At 38.9% G+C, this 17,162-nt stretch overlaps 1 protein-coding gene across 7 annotated transcripts in view; it reads left to right on the plus strand.

The window, feature by feature from the left end:
- The first annotated feature begins 8,453 nt into the window (after positions 1–8,453).
- LOC139543508 (cation channel sperm-associated auxiliary subunit beta-like) overlaps positions 8,454–17,162 on the plus strand; it is a 34,015-nt gene continuing 25,306 nt past the window's right edge. The window contains exons 1-4 of one of the 7 annotated variants that reach the window (XM_071349642.1): positions 11,717–11,873; positions 16,436–16,548; positions 16,793–16,942; positions 17,068–17,122. In XM_071349642.1, coding sequence (XP_071205743.1) covers positions 16,504–16,548; positions 16,793–16,942; positions 17,068–17,122 — 250 coding nt within the window. In that variant the 5' untranslated portion in view covers positions 11,717–11,873; positions 16,436–16,503. Of the gene's footprint in view, positions 10,517–11,716; positions 11,874–16,435; positions 16,549–16,792; positions 16,943–17,067; positions 17,123–17,162 lie in introns of those variants that run through there. The other 6 variants (XM_071349641.1, XM_071349645.1, XM_071349644.1 and 3 more) reach the window with 6 other exon arrangements.

Genomic DNA, 17,162 nt, shown 5'->3' on the forward strand with positions numbered 1-17,162 from the left:
AAAATGGCAACCTAAATAGGATCCCCAATCAGAGACAGCGATAAACAGCTGTCTCTGATTGGGGATCCTATTTAGGTTGCCATTTTCCATTTTGGTTTTGTGGGTTATTGTCTATGTGATGTTGCATGTCTGCACTCGTGTCTATTAGCGCTCACGTTCGTTTTGTTATTTTGTATAGTTTGTTCAGTCTTCTTCTTTATTAAAAGGAAGATGTATATTAATCACGCTGCGCCTTGGTCTCCTTCGTATGACGAACGTGACACCATCAGACTTATTTTTATGCACTTCAGAGAACATGATTATATCTGGTACAGTTTTACCTGCATTCAGTACTAATTTCAGGTCAATAAAGTTTTTCTGCAATACAATGAAAGCAGACTGTAGTTTGGATAGAGCCTGGTCAACCGAGGGGGCAATAGCATACACAACAGTATCATGGGAATACAACTGCATGTTACAATCTTTTACAGACAAGTCGATATTGTTAATGTAAACAGTAAAAAGTACAGGACCCAGAATCGACCCCTGCGGGACACCTTTCGTAATATCCAGGAAACCTGATATAACACTATCTGTAGATATACTGTACATTGAGTTCTATCGGTCAAGTCATTTTTCAACCAGTTACATGCAGCCTGGTCTAGGCCAATAGAGGAAAGCCTTTGAAATAGCAGTAAGTGATAAACAGTATCGAAAGCCTTTGGCAGGTCAATGAAGAGGGCAGCACAATGTTGCCATTTATCCATATGGTTAATCACATCGTTTTTAACTAGGGATGCAGCAGATATAGTGCTATGACCTGGTCTAAAATCCTACTGATGTACATTTAGAATACTTTTCAAAGATAAGAAAGATCTTAGCTGAGAATGAATCAAGGATTGTAATATTTTAGCTAGGCAAGAACATTTTGAAATAGGCCAATAATTATGTAGGTCCCGGGTTACCACCTTTGTGAAGAGGGAATACATGGGACGCCTTCCAAACCTTAGGGATAGTACCAGATATAATCGTAATAAAAAAAATATGGGTTAATGATTCAGCAATCAGGTGGGCAGAGAGCTGCGGCAAAAATGAATCAAGCATATCAGCTCTAGTGGATATTTTTTGCATTAATCTTTTAAGCAAGGAATCTAGCACATCACAGATAGTAAATTGTTGAAATGAAAACAAAGATTCACTAGAAGTTGACAGGTTAACCGCTAGAGGCTGGCAGAGGGAAGAGCAGTCGATTAACTGACCAGGGTCAACTACACCACCGTTTCTCTCAAATAAAAAGCCTACCAAGATAAAATGATGATTAAAAGCAACACTTATCCCATTCTTCTCAGTTATGATGCCAGAGTCAGACATAACTTGCTTAGGCAGGGAAGAAGAGTAATTTGTATGCTTCAGTGAGTTTACTGTTTTACAACATTTTGAAGAAGGATCACCAGCACCGGCTGCATTGAGACAATGACTTATCAATGACCCAAGCCCAGCTCAGTTAATCCCTACCATTGTCTCACTGAGTTTTCACAATGCTTTAGCAAATGTACATTATCCCAGGGGTGTTGGAAGACACAATGTAAGTAACCTAATGTATGTTCCAAGTAACGTAATGTATGTTCCTCTAAATGCCCTGAATGTCTCTGCTGACCCCACAGCTATTGTATGCAGTAATCATGTGCCTTTGAACCCAAGTTATACTGTTAGCACTGAGGTGGTGTGCCCTTGTGAAAGAGTGGATGTAAATAATCTAGCTGGCTAAAGCTTTTATTGCAAATTGAATGTACAATTGTGCAAGCTTGCCTTGCAATGCAGCTGAAGTAACATAGCTAACTATTTACTAGTGTAGTGTAGTGGAGGACAAAAATAACTGTATGCCTATGGATGTGTAGTTAGCTACAGTATGTAGCCGATCTGTGTATGGACCCTAAAACGTTTGGTATGAATATTAGTTCAGAACCTATCTATGAACCTCAGCTATCATAGTGTTGTATCAACTTCAAGTCTGAATGGCATTAATGAAGCCTATGAATAGAGTAGAATATAATATTGTGCCAAGGATGCAAGTCCTATATACATGTACTATAGTTATTACCAGTCATGAGATTCCCACATTATAGCCTGTACATTGAATATATTCACTGATCATGTACTCTTCCTTGGCAAATAAAGGTGTGGTTCAGGTATGAATCTCTGAGACATTATTTTTAAGTCATATCAAACTCCATTATTTGAATGATGCTGTGTCTGCATGTATGTATTACAATTATACACTTCAACAGTGTTTACCAGTCCTGCTCCTGGGACATCAATGATTACACATTGTAACTATACAATAGACTAGAAGCATGATTGATTTGTAATTCATATATACATTAAAAAAACTCTGCAAATCTAACTCCCTGCATCTGCATTAATCTGAGGACACAGGATAGTATTTCAATAAGATACTTCATTTCAACCAGTGGAGAATGTGAAAGACTTTGTTGAAAGATGTTCATGATCCAGGTGTTATAAATACATAATAAATGCATTATAATGATTATAATTGTAATATTATAAATACAAGTTCAAGCTGTACTTCAATGTACATATGGTGTGCATTATAAAATGAGGAAGAAAGACGAGGTGGGGAGAGCGGAGTAGAAGACAGAAAGGGAAAGAGGTAAGAACAGGGGAAGACAGCATATGATTAATGAATTACAGTGCTACCCTGATATTCTCTCAGTTAATCACAATTGCGGTGTCTCCTAACCAGCCTTGGGCCCCCAGTTTGCCTGAAGGTTATCTTAAGAGTGGGTGAGGTGGCGATGACGGGACTGGCTTCCTCTCTCACATCAAAACATACCTGCAGATGAGTGACAGATGGATAGAGAGAGAGCATGATTAACTTGTTATGGCTGCAGGGGCAGTATTGAGTAGCTTGGATGAAAGGTGCACAGAGGTGCCCATAGTAAACTGCCTGTTCCTCAGTCCCAGTTGCTAATATATGCATAGTATTATTAGTATTGGATAGAAAACACTCTGAAGTTTCTAAAACTGTTTGAATAATGTCTGTGAGTATAACAGAACTCATATGGCAGGCAAAAACCTGAGAGGTTCCACTTCCTGTTTGAATTTTGTCTGAGGTGGCAGATTTTCAACCAAGATCTCATTGAAATTACAGCGAGATATTGATGAGTTTTCACTTCCTACGGCTTCCACTGGATGTCAACAGTCAATAGAACTTTGTCTGATGACTCTAATGTGAAGGGGGGCCGAAGGAGACAGGAATTAGTCACTACTGCCACGAGCTGACCATGCTTTCACATGCGCGTTCACATGAGGAGGACCTCCGTTCCACCGCTCATCTGAAGTCAATCTAATTCTTCGGTTGGAACGTTATTCAAGATGTATGTTAACAACATTCTAAAGATTGATTCAGTACATCGTTTGACATGTTTCTACTGACTGTTACGGAACTTTTGGACATTTCGTCACGTTATAGTGGACGCGCTTTGTGACTTTGGAATTGTTTACCAAACGCGCTAACCAAAGTAGCTAATTGGACATAAATAACGGACATTATCGAACAAATCAAGCATTTATTGTGGACCTGGGATTCCTAGGACTGCATTTTGATGAAGTTCATCAAAGGTAAGGAAACATTTATCATGTATTTTCTGGTTTCTGTTGACTCCAAAATGGCGGCTAATTTTATTATATTTCTGAGCGCCGTCTCAGATTATTGCATGGGTTGCTTTTTCCGTAAAGTTTTTTTTAAATCTGACACAGCGGTTGCATTAAGGAGAGGTATATCTATAATTCCATGTGTATTACTTGTATTATCATCTACATTTATGATGAGTATTTCTGTTGAAACGATGTGGCTATGCAAAATCACTTCATGTTTTTGGAACTAGTGAATGTAACGCGTCAATGTAAACTCAGATTTTTTTATATAAATATTACCTTTATTAAACAAAACATGCATGTATTGTGTAACATGAAGTCCTATGAGTGTCATCTGATGAAGATAATCAAAGGTTAGTGATTAATTCTATCTCTATTTCTGCTTTTTGTGACTGCTATATTTCGCTGGAAAAATGGCTGTGCTTATTGTGGTTTGGTGGTGACCTAACATAATCGTTTGTAGTGCTTTCGCTAAAAGGATATTTGAAATCGGACATTTTGGTGGGATTAACAACAAGATTACCTTTAAAATTATATAAAACACATGTATGTTTGAGGAATTTTAATTATGAGATTTCTGTTGTTTGAATTTGGCGCCCTGCACTTTCACTGGCTGTTGTTATATCGATCCCGGTAGCGGGATATAGCCATAAGAAGTTTTAAGCATAGTTTTTTTATTCTAACACGGTCAGTCACTCTGGGACTACTACATCTCTGTCTGTATTTCAATGTAAAGCATCGCTTTAATAATACTTCCTGTTGACCCGACCAAGTAACCTCTCACCTATGATCATGCTGTGTCCTCTGTGTCAAGCCAGTTCAGATGCGGGAGGGATTCACCAAAACAGCTGATATAACCTAGAAGATTTAGAGAGAAGAGGGAGAGGGATGAAGTGAAGAAGAGAGACCATTATTGTGTGTGTGTGGTCTCACCTGGTGTCCACACTAAGTGGCTACAGAGTACTTTATGCTGAAAAAAAAGACACATGAGGACAAACAATAGAAGATAATGTCAATAGAAGATACTGTATATGTACCTTAAACACTGGAGTGTACCTTAAACATTTAAATATAGAGGGCTATGTGTCTCACCACTTGGTTATTGCAAGGCTAACCCCAAGGGAAATTATGACTTGGCAGCAACAGATAGCAACAGATAGTCCAGTGAAAATGGCTGTGTTTATGTGGTGTAAATCTGAAAATTATCAGCTGACATCTTAAGGTTTTTTTAATGCATGTGCGACAGGTTCCATGTACCACTAGACAGGCAGAGATGAAGAGAGAAAAGAACACAGAACAGTTGAACTTCTCTGGGATATGTGGGACGATAACGTCCCACTTGGCCAAAAGCCAGTAAAAATGCAGAGAGCCAACTTCAAATAAATTACTATAAAAATCAAACTTTCATGAAATCACACTTGAAAGATACCAAATTAAAGCTACACTTGTTGTGAATCCAGCCAACATGTCAGAATTCAAATAGGCTTTATGACGAAAGCACACCAAACGATTATGTTAGGTCAGAGCCAAGTCACAGAAAAACACAGCCATTTTTCCAGCCAAAGAGAGGAGTAACAAAAAGCAGAAATAGAGATCAAATTAATCACTAACCTTTGATGACCTTCATCAGACGACACTCATAGGACTTCATGTTACACAATACATGTATGTTTTGTTCGGTAAAGTTCATATTTATATCCAAAAATCTGAGTTTAGACGGGACGCTACTGTCTCACTTGGCCAAAAGCCAGAGAAAATGCAGTTCGCCAAATTCAAATAAATTACTATAAAAATCATTAGTTCATTAAATCACACATGAAAGATACCAGATTAAAGCTACACTTGTTGTGAATCCAGCCAATCCAGCCAACAATTCAAATCGGCTTTTCAGCGAAAGCAAACGATGCTATTATCTGAGGATAGCAACAGAGTAAACAAAGAGAGAGAAGCATATTTCAACCCTGCAGGTGCAACACAAAACGCAGAAATAAAAATATAATTCATGCCTTACCTTTGACGAGCTTCTGTTGTTGGCACTCCAATATGTCCCATAAACATCACAAATGGTCCTTTTGTTCGATTAATTCCGTCGATATATATCCAAAATGTCCATTTATTTGGCGCGTTTAATCCTGAAAAACACCGGTTCCAACTTGTGCAACGTGAAATCTGACTTCGCACTTGAAAAGCAGACAAGTAGGGGAAGATTTTATATAGAAAACATTGTTTTCTGTAAAATGTTGGGAAAGGGGTCAAAACAGCAGTTGTTTGTGAAAGTTTAAAAAACACATGGTAGTGCATTTAGTAAAACTGCTGTAACGTAAGTTCCATACTGAATAAACCTTCCCCGCATTTGACAAGCAGAGAAGTAGAGGAAGTTTTAATCCAATATACTTTTGTCAAACTCTTTGGTTTAGTGGTCAAAATGATAGTTGTTTTGAATTGAATGAATCTGCTAAATTCTGACATGTTTTACCGAAGCCAGAAAAACAGGCGATGGGTTACAAAAATAGCTCTAGTTACAGATTGGTAGCCCCGATTTGAAATCCGACTTGTTGCTTGAAAAGCAGAAGAGTAGGGGTAGATTTTATATAGAAAACATTGTTTTCTGTAAAATGTTGGGAAAGGGGTCAAAACGGCAGTTGTTTGTGAAAGTTTAAAAAACACATGGTAGTGCATTTAGTAAAACTGCTGTAACGTAAGTTCCATACTGAATAAACCTTCCCCGCATTTGACAAGCAGAGAAGTAGAGGGAAGTTTTAATCCAATATACTTTTGTCAAACTCTTTGGTTTAGTGGTCAAAATGATAGTTGTTTTGAATTGAATGAATCTGCTAACTTCTGACATGTTTTACCGAAGCCAGAAAAACAGGCGATGGGTTACGAAAATAGCTCTAGTTACAGATTGGTAGCCCCGATTTGAAATCCGACTTCTTGCTTGAAAAGCAGAAGAGTAGGGGTAGATTTTATATAGAAAACATTTTTTTCTGTAAAATGTTGGGAAACGGGTCAAAACGGCAGTTGTTTGTGAAAGTTTAAAAAACACATGGTAGTGCATTTAGTAAAACTGCTGTAACGCAAGTTCCATACTGAATAAACCTTCCCCGCATTTGACAAGCAGAGAAGTAGAGGAAGTTTTAATACAATATACTTTTGTCAAACTCTTTGGTTTAGTGGTCAAAATGATAGTTGTTTTGAATTGAATGAATCTGCAAACTTCTGGCATGTTTTACCGAAGCTAGAAAAACAGGCGATGGGTTACAAAAATAGCTCTAGTTACAGATTGGTAGCCCCGATTTGAAATCCGACTTTGTGCTTGAAAGCAGAAGAGTAGGGGAAGATTTTTTATAGCAAAATAAAATAATCTGTAAACTGTTGGGAAAGGGGTCAAAACGGCAGTTGTTTGTGAAAGTTTAAAAAACACATGGTAATGCATTTAGTAAAACTGCTGTAACGCAAGTTCCATACTGAATAAACCTCCCCCGCATTTGACAAGCAGAGAAGTAGAGGATGTTTTAATCCAATATACTTTTGTCAAACTCTTTGGTTTAGTGGTCAAAATGATAGTTGTTTTGAATTGAATGAATCTGCTAACTTCTGACATGTTTTACCGAAGCCAGAAAAACAGGCGATGGGTTACGAAAATAGCTCTAGTTACAGATTGGTAGCCCCGATTTGAAATCCGACTTCGTACTTGAAAAGCAGACGAGTATGGGAAGATTTTATAGAGCAAACATTTTTTTCTGTAAAATGTTGGGAAAGGGGTCAAAACGGCAGTTGTTTGGGAAAGTTTAAAAAACACATGGTAGTGCATTTAGTAAAACTGCTGTAACGCAAGTTCCATACTGAATAAACCTTCCCCGCATTTGACAAGCAGAGAAGTAGAGGAAGTTTTAATCCAATATACTTTTGTCAAACTCTTTGGTTTAGTGGTCAAAATTATAGTTGTTTTGAATTGAATGAACCTGCTAAATTCTGACATGTTTTACCGAAGCCAGAAAAACAGGCGATGGGTTACAAAAATAGCTCTAGTTACAGATTGGTAGCCCCGATTTGAAATCCGACTTGTTGCTTGAAAAGCAGAAGAGTAGGGGTAGATTTTATATAGAAAACATTGTTTTCTGTAAAATATTGGGAAAGGGGTCAATACGGCAGTTGTTTGTGAAAGTTTAAAAAACACATGGTAGTGCATTTAGTAAAACTGCTGTAACGCAAGTCCTTCCCCGCATTTGACAAGCATAGAAGTAGAGGAAGTTTTAATCCAATATACTTTTGTCAAACTCTTTGGTTTAGTGGTCAAAATGATAGTTGTTTTGAATTGAATGAATCTGCAAACTTCTGACATGTTTTACCGAAGCCTGAAAAACAGGCGATGGGTTACAAAAATAGCTCTAGTTACAGATTGGTAGCGCCGATTTGAAATCCGACTTCTTGCTTGAAAAGCAGAAGAGTAGGGGAAGATTTTATATAGCAAACATTTTTTTCTGTAAAATGTTGGGAAAGGGTCAAAACGGCAGTTGTTTGTGAAAGTTTAAAAAACATATGGTAGTGCATTTATTAAAACTGCTGTAACGTAAGTTCCATACTGAATAAACCTTCTCCGCATTTGACAAGCAGAGAAGTAGAGGAAGTTTTAATACAATATACTTTTGTCAAACTCTTTGGTTTGCTTTGGAAGTCTTACTCGCCAGAGATCTCACATTAAAACAGTATTAAAAACAGCAACAATGTTCAGGACATTGCGCTTTCAATGTGCATGTGTTAATGTCTTATATGTTTTCCTCCCCTCCAGGCGAAGGTTGTGACCGACATAGATGAGACAGAGCTGGCCCGCCAGCTGGAGCAACTGGAGAGAGAGAACGCTGAGGTGGACGGAGATGACGAGGATGGAGAGATGGAGGCCAAGGCAGAGGACTAAACTAGATGAAGAACTGAGGGATTGGATACGACGACGAGACCAATTATACATATGCAGTCCAGAGCATGTATTCATAAAGCATCTCAGAGTAGGAGTGCTGGTCTAGGATCAGCCCACCCCCCCATATGTAATCTTATGCATAATGATCTAAAAGGCTAAACTTATCCTAGATCAGAACTCTTATTTTGAGATATTTCATGAATACAGGCCTTGTCTGATGAGATGACGAACTTCATATCAAATCAAGCATTCTAGAACGTCTCTCCAACTGAACCCTTTGGATCAGTAGCAGGGACCCTCTCAGGGAGACTGATAGAGAGATGGCTACAGGCACTGACTGTCATACTGCCAAACAGGGCTGGGAAAGGCCTCTGTGATTATACCAATGGACACAATAACAACTGAATATGATCACTGAACCCTAGCTGTTTGAAATGCATAAGAATGGGTGGGTTGGGGTAGGATTAGCCTTTTTGTGCTGTAGCCAACTCCTCTCTGTGTGGAAGAGTTGGCTACAGCACATATAATACAAAATGGGACAAGGCTTGGGTTGGTGGGGTGGTAGCCTGGTCCCGTGCTGAATGTTCTTTAACCAACTCTTTGTGACAAGTGCAGTATAGGACCAGGCTAGAGTGAGTAGGGGTTTAGATAGATTCTGAGAATATAATAAGACAAGTGTTTTATATATAGCAAGGACATATTTTAGGAATGGTTTTGACTATCTCCCCAACTCCATGAAAGGACAATAGCGTTCTTGTTGTTTTCCTGCTCAATATGGTTCAAGTGAAATGTCGGGCGGAAGAGAAAGAGTATAATGCGCACCTAACCAACTCACACAGATCTTTATAACTTAGGGTGCATTCTGGATATATTTCTATTTTGTCAGGACTACATTCTTAACATTACATTAAACAAATAGAAAAGTAAATATGTGTTATCAGGTTAGAAGTGATTGAAAGTGAAACATGCACTTAAATTAAATGTGGGATGCAGTTATAGCAGAAGCTGTTGGAGAAAGGTCCATGTGGGTACTCTAACCTTTATCAAAGATTTTAAATAAGATGTTTAATTGTTGTCACGTGCACAGGATATGTACAGTGAAATGTGGTGCTTTATAGGGTCTGCCATGGCAGTACAGCACACCTGGAGCAAATTAAGGTTAAGTGCCTTGCTCAAGGGCAAATCAACCTTGTCGGCTGGGTTACTAGTCCAACACTAACAGCTAGGTGACCTTCTTCCACCCATTCACAAAATAAGCAAATTAATCATATTCGGCAGGACAAGCACGAGATAGTGAGATACTATTGGGACGTTTTTGAATACATTTGCGTTTTTCCGTTATGGAACGCTTACTCTGAAATGCGCATCTAAACAACGCACTTTTACCAAAGTTTCTAAAAAGGTAAAGTCTACATAACTTAATCTACTCTGTTCGTAACATATTCTATTTTTGGGAACAGAAAACTGTATTGAGATTACATTTTTAATCGATGAGTAAATTACCACTGCCGGTCCCTGAGCTTCCTGTAGAAACTGAATCTGGCTCGTTATTCTATTTTTGCTATTATCTCTGGTTGTAGTTTGTCTGCACTACAAATCCCAGAATTCCGTGTTAGCAGTCGGAAGCTAGTAACAACCCTGAAGGCTTACTAGTCAATCATCTAGTGTCGCAAAATATATATACGACTCTGCAAAATTGCTAGCTCTGTAGGGCGACAAACTATGTGTAATATTTGTGTTGTGGAGAAATGACCAGGCAGGAGACGGGAGTACAGTTAGTTTTCGTTTAGTCAAAACCTCTCGTGCCCTACAGTTCCCGGGCACACTAGTGCGCATGTGCATTTCCTATTAAGTGTAGTAACGTAACACTGTCGTACTACATCACTGCTTAGTAACAGCATAGTATACTACACTATGAAGATGAATCGAACTTCAATCAAGGTAAATATCGTGCTAGCTACGTAGTTAGCTTGCATAGCGGTTTGATTTTTGCTTGCTTAACGTTAGTTTGGGACACAGCATCGCGAGTCTGTGTAGCAGGGTTTATGTTAGGAAAATGCGGCCAAATCTTACCAAATTCTGATGTGCACTTTGAACATGTTAGAATAACTGTCGACATTTACTTTTCCTCAGCCAACAAAATGAGTAAGTTAATGAACAGCAAAATCACTATCCTATGTGAATCTACTATAGTAGAAAAGTTTAGGCTACCTATTATATTGGTCAGCTTGTCGAGAAAGATCGTCTATTCCAGAGTCTGGACATTTGTGGGAAGATAGATCCCAAATTCAACCAGTAGGCCAGAAGGCCTAGGCTACATAAAACAAAGACGTTAAAAAGCAATGAGTCTGATGCAACAGATCAGAACATTTAGCTTAGCTTTGATAAACTATTATTTCTTAAGATTATAAGCGCAGTAATGCACACAGGGCAGTAAGTAGGCTACGCAGGAATGTTCGTTCCATAATGCAATTGGCGGGAAAACACCATTGTCGAGAGGGCACTGCACAGTCAAGCGGTTTCATGTGACAGATGAAAATATCCGTTAGAAATGTAGAAAGAGGAGATCTAATAGGCTAATCTGAAGCAAGGTAAAACATGCCTCGTAAAATGTATTAAAACGTTCTGGTTTTAAACAGTTAAGTATGTTTTCAAAATACATGATACATGTTCAAAATAAATGTTTTTAAAAATGAGCCTCCAGCTCGTTGCAAAGTGATGTTTGACGCGTTGATGAAGCCTGCCTGGGAAAAATGTTTTTGAACGTCATCCAACTGGGGCCTGTAGAGCACTGACTTTACGACCTGAAGATCACTGACGTCATGAAATGACCTCATATTTTTCTGAGTTCCCAGTTGTCTTGAAAGCACAGCAAGATGCTGCAGCAGTAGCTCTTGCAGAGTCTGACATATTTTCCACTCAATGGCTCTGTATGTGTGTGATTAAAAAAAAGATACATAAGGAATATAGTGTACACATGCACCAATTTAATTCCACAAAATTATGCAAATTAAGCATGATCAGTCAAATGTATGTACGTAGACTGGTGAATCCATCAATGAATAGGCTGATCGGATGAATGCCTGTTATTACTGGCTAAAGGAAGCCCTCTGTGTAGGTACAGACTCCCAATGTGTCCTAAACCTAGATTTTGGCATGTGAAAACACATTTCGTTCTGTAGCTAACTAATAATGAATGACACAAATGACATTTCCTAATCTTTTGTGTAGGTGACCCAGATTATTGGTATAATAATCATTTTGTTAGTCAGGGTCCAGTTTGGAACCACCATATCAGGTAAGCTGATCAAATTGTGTCAAAGAAAGTAGCTAGTTTTAAACGGACACTCTAAAATAAAAGTTTGTCAGATGTCCTCAGCCCTCAAAATAAGGGGAGGGGATAAGTCCATGTTTTACCAGGCATGGTGTGTGCTTAGTATTTATTTGGACAGTGAGGCCAAAATGTTTAATTTTGCTCTATAGTATACTCCGGCATTTTGGATTCGGGATCATATGAAGAGACAGTAAATAATGTCACCTTTAAAAAACAAAATGTCATACATATGTTTACCCTTTAGAAATGAAAGCACTTTATGTATTTGGTCCCCTAGGGATGTGCTCCGATACAATACAGCAATGAAAGGTTTATTTGAAACACTTTGGTTTGATTAGAGAACGAATTGATGCGATACGTTGCACAACATTTGTTGCATAAACACATACATTTTCCATGAGCTGGGCCGTTCTGTGGGCAAAAACAGCTCGTTGAAGAGAGGTCAAAGGAGAATGGCAAGAAACGTGCAAGCTAACAGGCGGGCCACAAACCGGCAAATAATGGCAAAGTATAACAGTGGTGTGCAGACAACATCCCGGAACACACAATTCGTCTGTCCTTGTCACGGATGGGGTATTGTAGCAGACTACCACACCGGGTTCTACTCCTATCTACTAAAAACCAGAAGAAGCTGCTCCAGTGGGCACACAATCACCAACACTGGACAATTGAGGAGTGGAAAAACATTGACTGGTTTGACGAATCCCGGTTCCTGAACTCTTTGACTTGAATGCAAATCGCTACGTCTGGAGAAAACGAGACACAGCTCATCACCTGTCTAACATCATCCCTACCGTGAAGCATAGTGGTGGCATCATCCTGCTATGGGGATTAGGGTTTCACATTTTGGGGAATATTCAGAGGTGAAAACTTTCTGTGGGAATATATGGGAATTAATGCAAATATATGCAAATTAATATTACTACTATTTAATGTTTTTTGCATTGGATATATTTACCAAATCATATGAAGACAAACATTAATCTTTTACCTTATCATAAGTAGACATAATTGCAAATTATTAAATCCTTCCAATAGAAAAAAAACAATTTAGTTAGTTGAACTTTAATTAAATGAGTTGACTCTTCGCATGGGATGATTTCACTGAACAACAAAATAAAGGGAATATTGAATAATCCCAATGATCCATCGCATCTCCCAAAAACGTTTTCAACATACGTAAAAGGATAGTCTAGAAACTAAATCTTTGATTGTCTTCCTCTCAGCCTTCCATGTCTTCTCCCTGGACCTCCTTAATGTCCACCTCTTGAACATCAGACTCTGAGGCCTCATCTTCACTGTCACTTTCCAACCTTGTTGAGGATGGCTCGTTGTCAGGCTCAAAAAGCCGCAAATTTGCCCGGATGGCCACCAATTTTTCAACCCTTGTATTGGCCAGCCTGTTGCGTGCTTTGGTGTGTGTGTTCCCAAACAAGGACCAGTTGCGCTCTGAGGTGGCTGATGTTGGTGGGATTTGGAGAATGATGGAGGCAACAGGGGAAAGAACCTCAGATCCACAAAGTCCCTTCCACCAGGTGGCTGATGAGATATGTTGGCACGACTGCCATATTGCATCTCCATCCCAAAGCCCCTGCTTGGAAGTGTACTTCGCCAGACTGCCTAGAACCTTGCCCTCATCCAGGCCAAGGTGGCGAGACACGGCAGTGATGACACCATAGGCCTTGTTGATCTCTGCACCAGACAGGATACTCTTGCCAGCATACTTGGGGTTCAACATGTACACTGCGGCGTGTATGGGATTAAGGCAGAAGTCTTCACGCTTTTTAATGTATTTCAGAACTGCAGTTTCCTCTGCTTGGAGCAACAGTGAAGTGGGCAGGGCAGTATGGATTTATTATCTTACATCTGCAAGCAGAGTCTGAACATCAGACAGGATGGCACTGTCTCCCCCAATACGTGCAATGGCTACTGCAATAGGTTTCAGGAGTTTCAGGCTGCTTACCACTCTCTCCCAAAATACATCATCCAGGAGTATCCTCTTGATGGGGCTGTCCATATCGGCAGACTGATATGGCCATTTCTTGGATAGACTCCTTCCCCTCCAGGAGACTGGCAAACATGATGACAACACCACCCCAACGGGTGTTGCTGGGCAGCTTCAATGTGGTGCTCTTATTCTTCTCACTTTGCTTGGCGAGGTAGATTGCTGCTATAACTTGATGACCCTTCACATACCTAACCATTTCCTTGGCTCTCTTGTAGAGTGTATCCATTGTTTTCAGTGCCATGATGTCCTTGAGGAGCAGATTCAATGCATGAGCAGCACAGCCAATGGGTGTGATGTGAGGGTAGGACTTCTCCATTTTAGACCAAGCAGCCTTCATGTTCGTTCAAAGTACTGAGTAAAGGGTCTGAATACTTATGGAAATGTTATATTAGATTTTTTTATTTGCGATACCTGTTTTTCCTTTGTCATTATGGGGTATTGTGTGTAGATTGATGAGGGGGGGAAACTATTTTATCCATTTTAGAATAAGGCTGTAACTTACAAAATGTGAAGTGGTCTGAATACTTTCCGAATGCACTGTAAAGATAACTTTATTCCATTACTTAACAATATGAAAGCAGATTTAATTAAATAGAATAATCTTCCCATAAATCTTACAGGTAGAATAAACCTCTTCAGAATGGCATGGCTCCCAACGTTTTTGTATTTATTTTCAAGTAATACCGATTTGTTCTTAACTAAGACAAAATAATTCAGAATTGACTTTTTCTGCACAACATACAGTACTAGTCAAAAGTTTGGACACACCTACTCATTCCAGGGTTTTTCATTATTTTTACTATTTTATTTTTTACATTGTAGAAAACTATGAAATAACACACATGGAATCATGTAGTAACCAAAAAAGTGTAAAACAAATATATATTTTATATTTGAGATTCTTCAAAGTAGCCAATGTCCTTTGCTCACTCTGACAGCTTCGCACACAATTAATACCTTCTGGAAATGTTATAAAGTCCTCAAAGTTTTGGGTGGAGTTGGAAAGATGGCTGTCAGAAGTATTACAGTGTAAATGTACTTTTAATTTGTCTGTCTGTATATTTCAAGACATGGCATATGAAGGTGCAGTGAGATACCCGATGGGTTGAACAGTACATTTCGTATCAATCATTTGCAGCTGACTTGCCTAGTTAAATAAAGGTTCAATAACAAACCTCTTAAAAAAACGTATCCTTAAAAACTGGAAATCAACCAATCCTCCGTTGTTCACGCAATGGAAAGGTCAAATGCTTTACTATCTAAAAATGTAAAGTGAGTGGGCGACGGAGAGAAACAAAATCGTGCAGTTTGACGCCATGTGGCAGAAAGTGATACGAGTGCTGGAGATAGGGGTGAGGGTTAGTGGGTATGGGCAGTGATGTAGTTGATGTTTGTATGATGTTGTCATTTGTGTGTGTTTGTTTTGTATTGTTGATAAAATATCAAATCATGTTTTTTTTTGTTTTTTTAAGACGAAGTAGGCTCTCACTGCTCTAGAATGTATCTCTTCCATGTTTGGCCTTGGGAGGTGGTACCGTTTGGAGGTATTTCTGCGGGTTGGACTCAAAATCAACTTCATACCCTCGTCATCATTACGGAATGTTATTCACTCTCCGCAGGGTCGGCAGAAAGAAAGAGGATGCTTCCTTTTTTCAGAGGTTTAGTATTTTCAACCTAACTTCTGTTTCCCCTGAAAAACAGATGTGGGGACTACGCTCAGGCGTCTTTTTACGCCTGCTACTTTAAGTGACGGATTATTGTGGATAATCATGAATGAATTAGGAATAATGATGAGTGAGAAAGAGGCATAAATATCTTACCCCCCTCACACAAAAAATGCTAACCTCCCCTATTTTTGGTAATGGCGAGAGGTTAGCATGTCTTGGATAATCTTTCTGCCACAGAATCTGCCCACAGGACTTTATCATTCATCATTCTTCATGATTCATTCATGGTAATCCGTAATCAAGATAGCATCCACATTAATGTAGAAGTATTCAGAAACATATTATTTTCTTATTTACAATAAAAGGCACAATAAATTGTTTACCATTCGTTTCTATTGGGCACAACATAATCTGAAAGACAACCAAAACAAACTGCAAATGCGTCCAACAAGTTTGTAGAGTAACACGTTTGTAGAGTAACAAGTTTGTAGAGTAACAGTTTGCAGAGTAACAAGCTTGATGTAGTCATTTCTAAACGGTAAAAGATATGTATGAAAATAACCTCAAATAAAAGGTATTGTCGCCTCATATGATTTAAAAACAAAAACTTAAATCCAAAATGCTGGAGTATAGAGACAAATGAAACGTTTTAGCTTCACTGTCCAAATAAATATGTAGTGGCGTGTACATATCCATCAATCCCAAATGAATGGAAAAGATAGGCACCATTTAATTCCACCAATTTTGATGATGCATAGGGTTGTTATTTGCATTGCATGTGAACAGATTACTGTTTTACTAGCTGGCAGACTGATTTTGATTTATTCTTTACATGACGTTGATGCACTTAGACCCAGATGAACCAAATGACACAGATGAACCAGAGCAACAGAAACTATTTCGGTGTGGGTCAGGAAATATGGATAGCAAAAGGATTCGACTGTACCTCGGCCTGGACAATCTGGTATGTTGCTCCAGCAGCTCTCATCAAACATCTGGCGCCCCCTTGTGTTGCCTGGAACAAATGCTGGGTGCCAGAATTATGATGAATCATTTTAGGGACAGTTTCCGTGACCCAGATAAAGCCTCATTCCAGATTTAAAAACCATGTTCAATGGAAAACGTACAAAGTAACTTTTCAGGGGAAAAACACGAACCGTTGTAATTTGTCCGTCCTTGTGATTGCCGTTCTATCTCATTCATTCTAGGTGGTGGATTGCATGCTCCAGAAGAAACCAGGCATCTCAGCTATACAGTACCGGAACCAACTGAAGCTCTACACATCATCTGGTTTCCTGCCCACCATGGTAATCTATAACAGCACTAACTCAGCCACCTTCCCCTTTAAATTAATTATGGTGAGATGGGCTAAGATTAGGATTAGATGCATATAACAAAATCAATGGTCTCAGTAATTACTTGAATTCAATGACTTTCTACTTCTATCTGTTTCTCTTATGTGTGCTTTCCCTCTGCTTGTTAGAATGCATCCACCTGGAGAGTGAACGTCCCCAGATACAACATTACTATCAACACAGGTGTCATTATTTCTTATTAATGAGCCGATCTATTAGTCTG

This window comes from Salvelinus alpinus, chromosome 18 (genome assembly GCF_045679555.1).
Source record: "Salvelinus alpinus chromosome 18, SLU_Salpinus.1, whole genome shotgun sequence".
Lineage (NCBI taxonomy): Eukaryota > Metazoa > Chordata > Actinopteri > Salmoniformes > Salmonidae > Salvelinus > Salvelinus alpinus.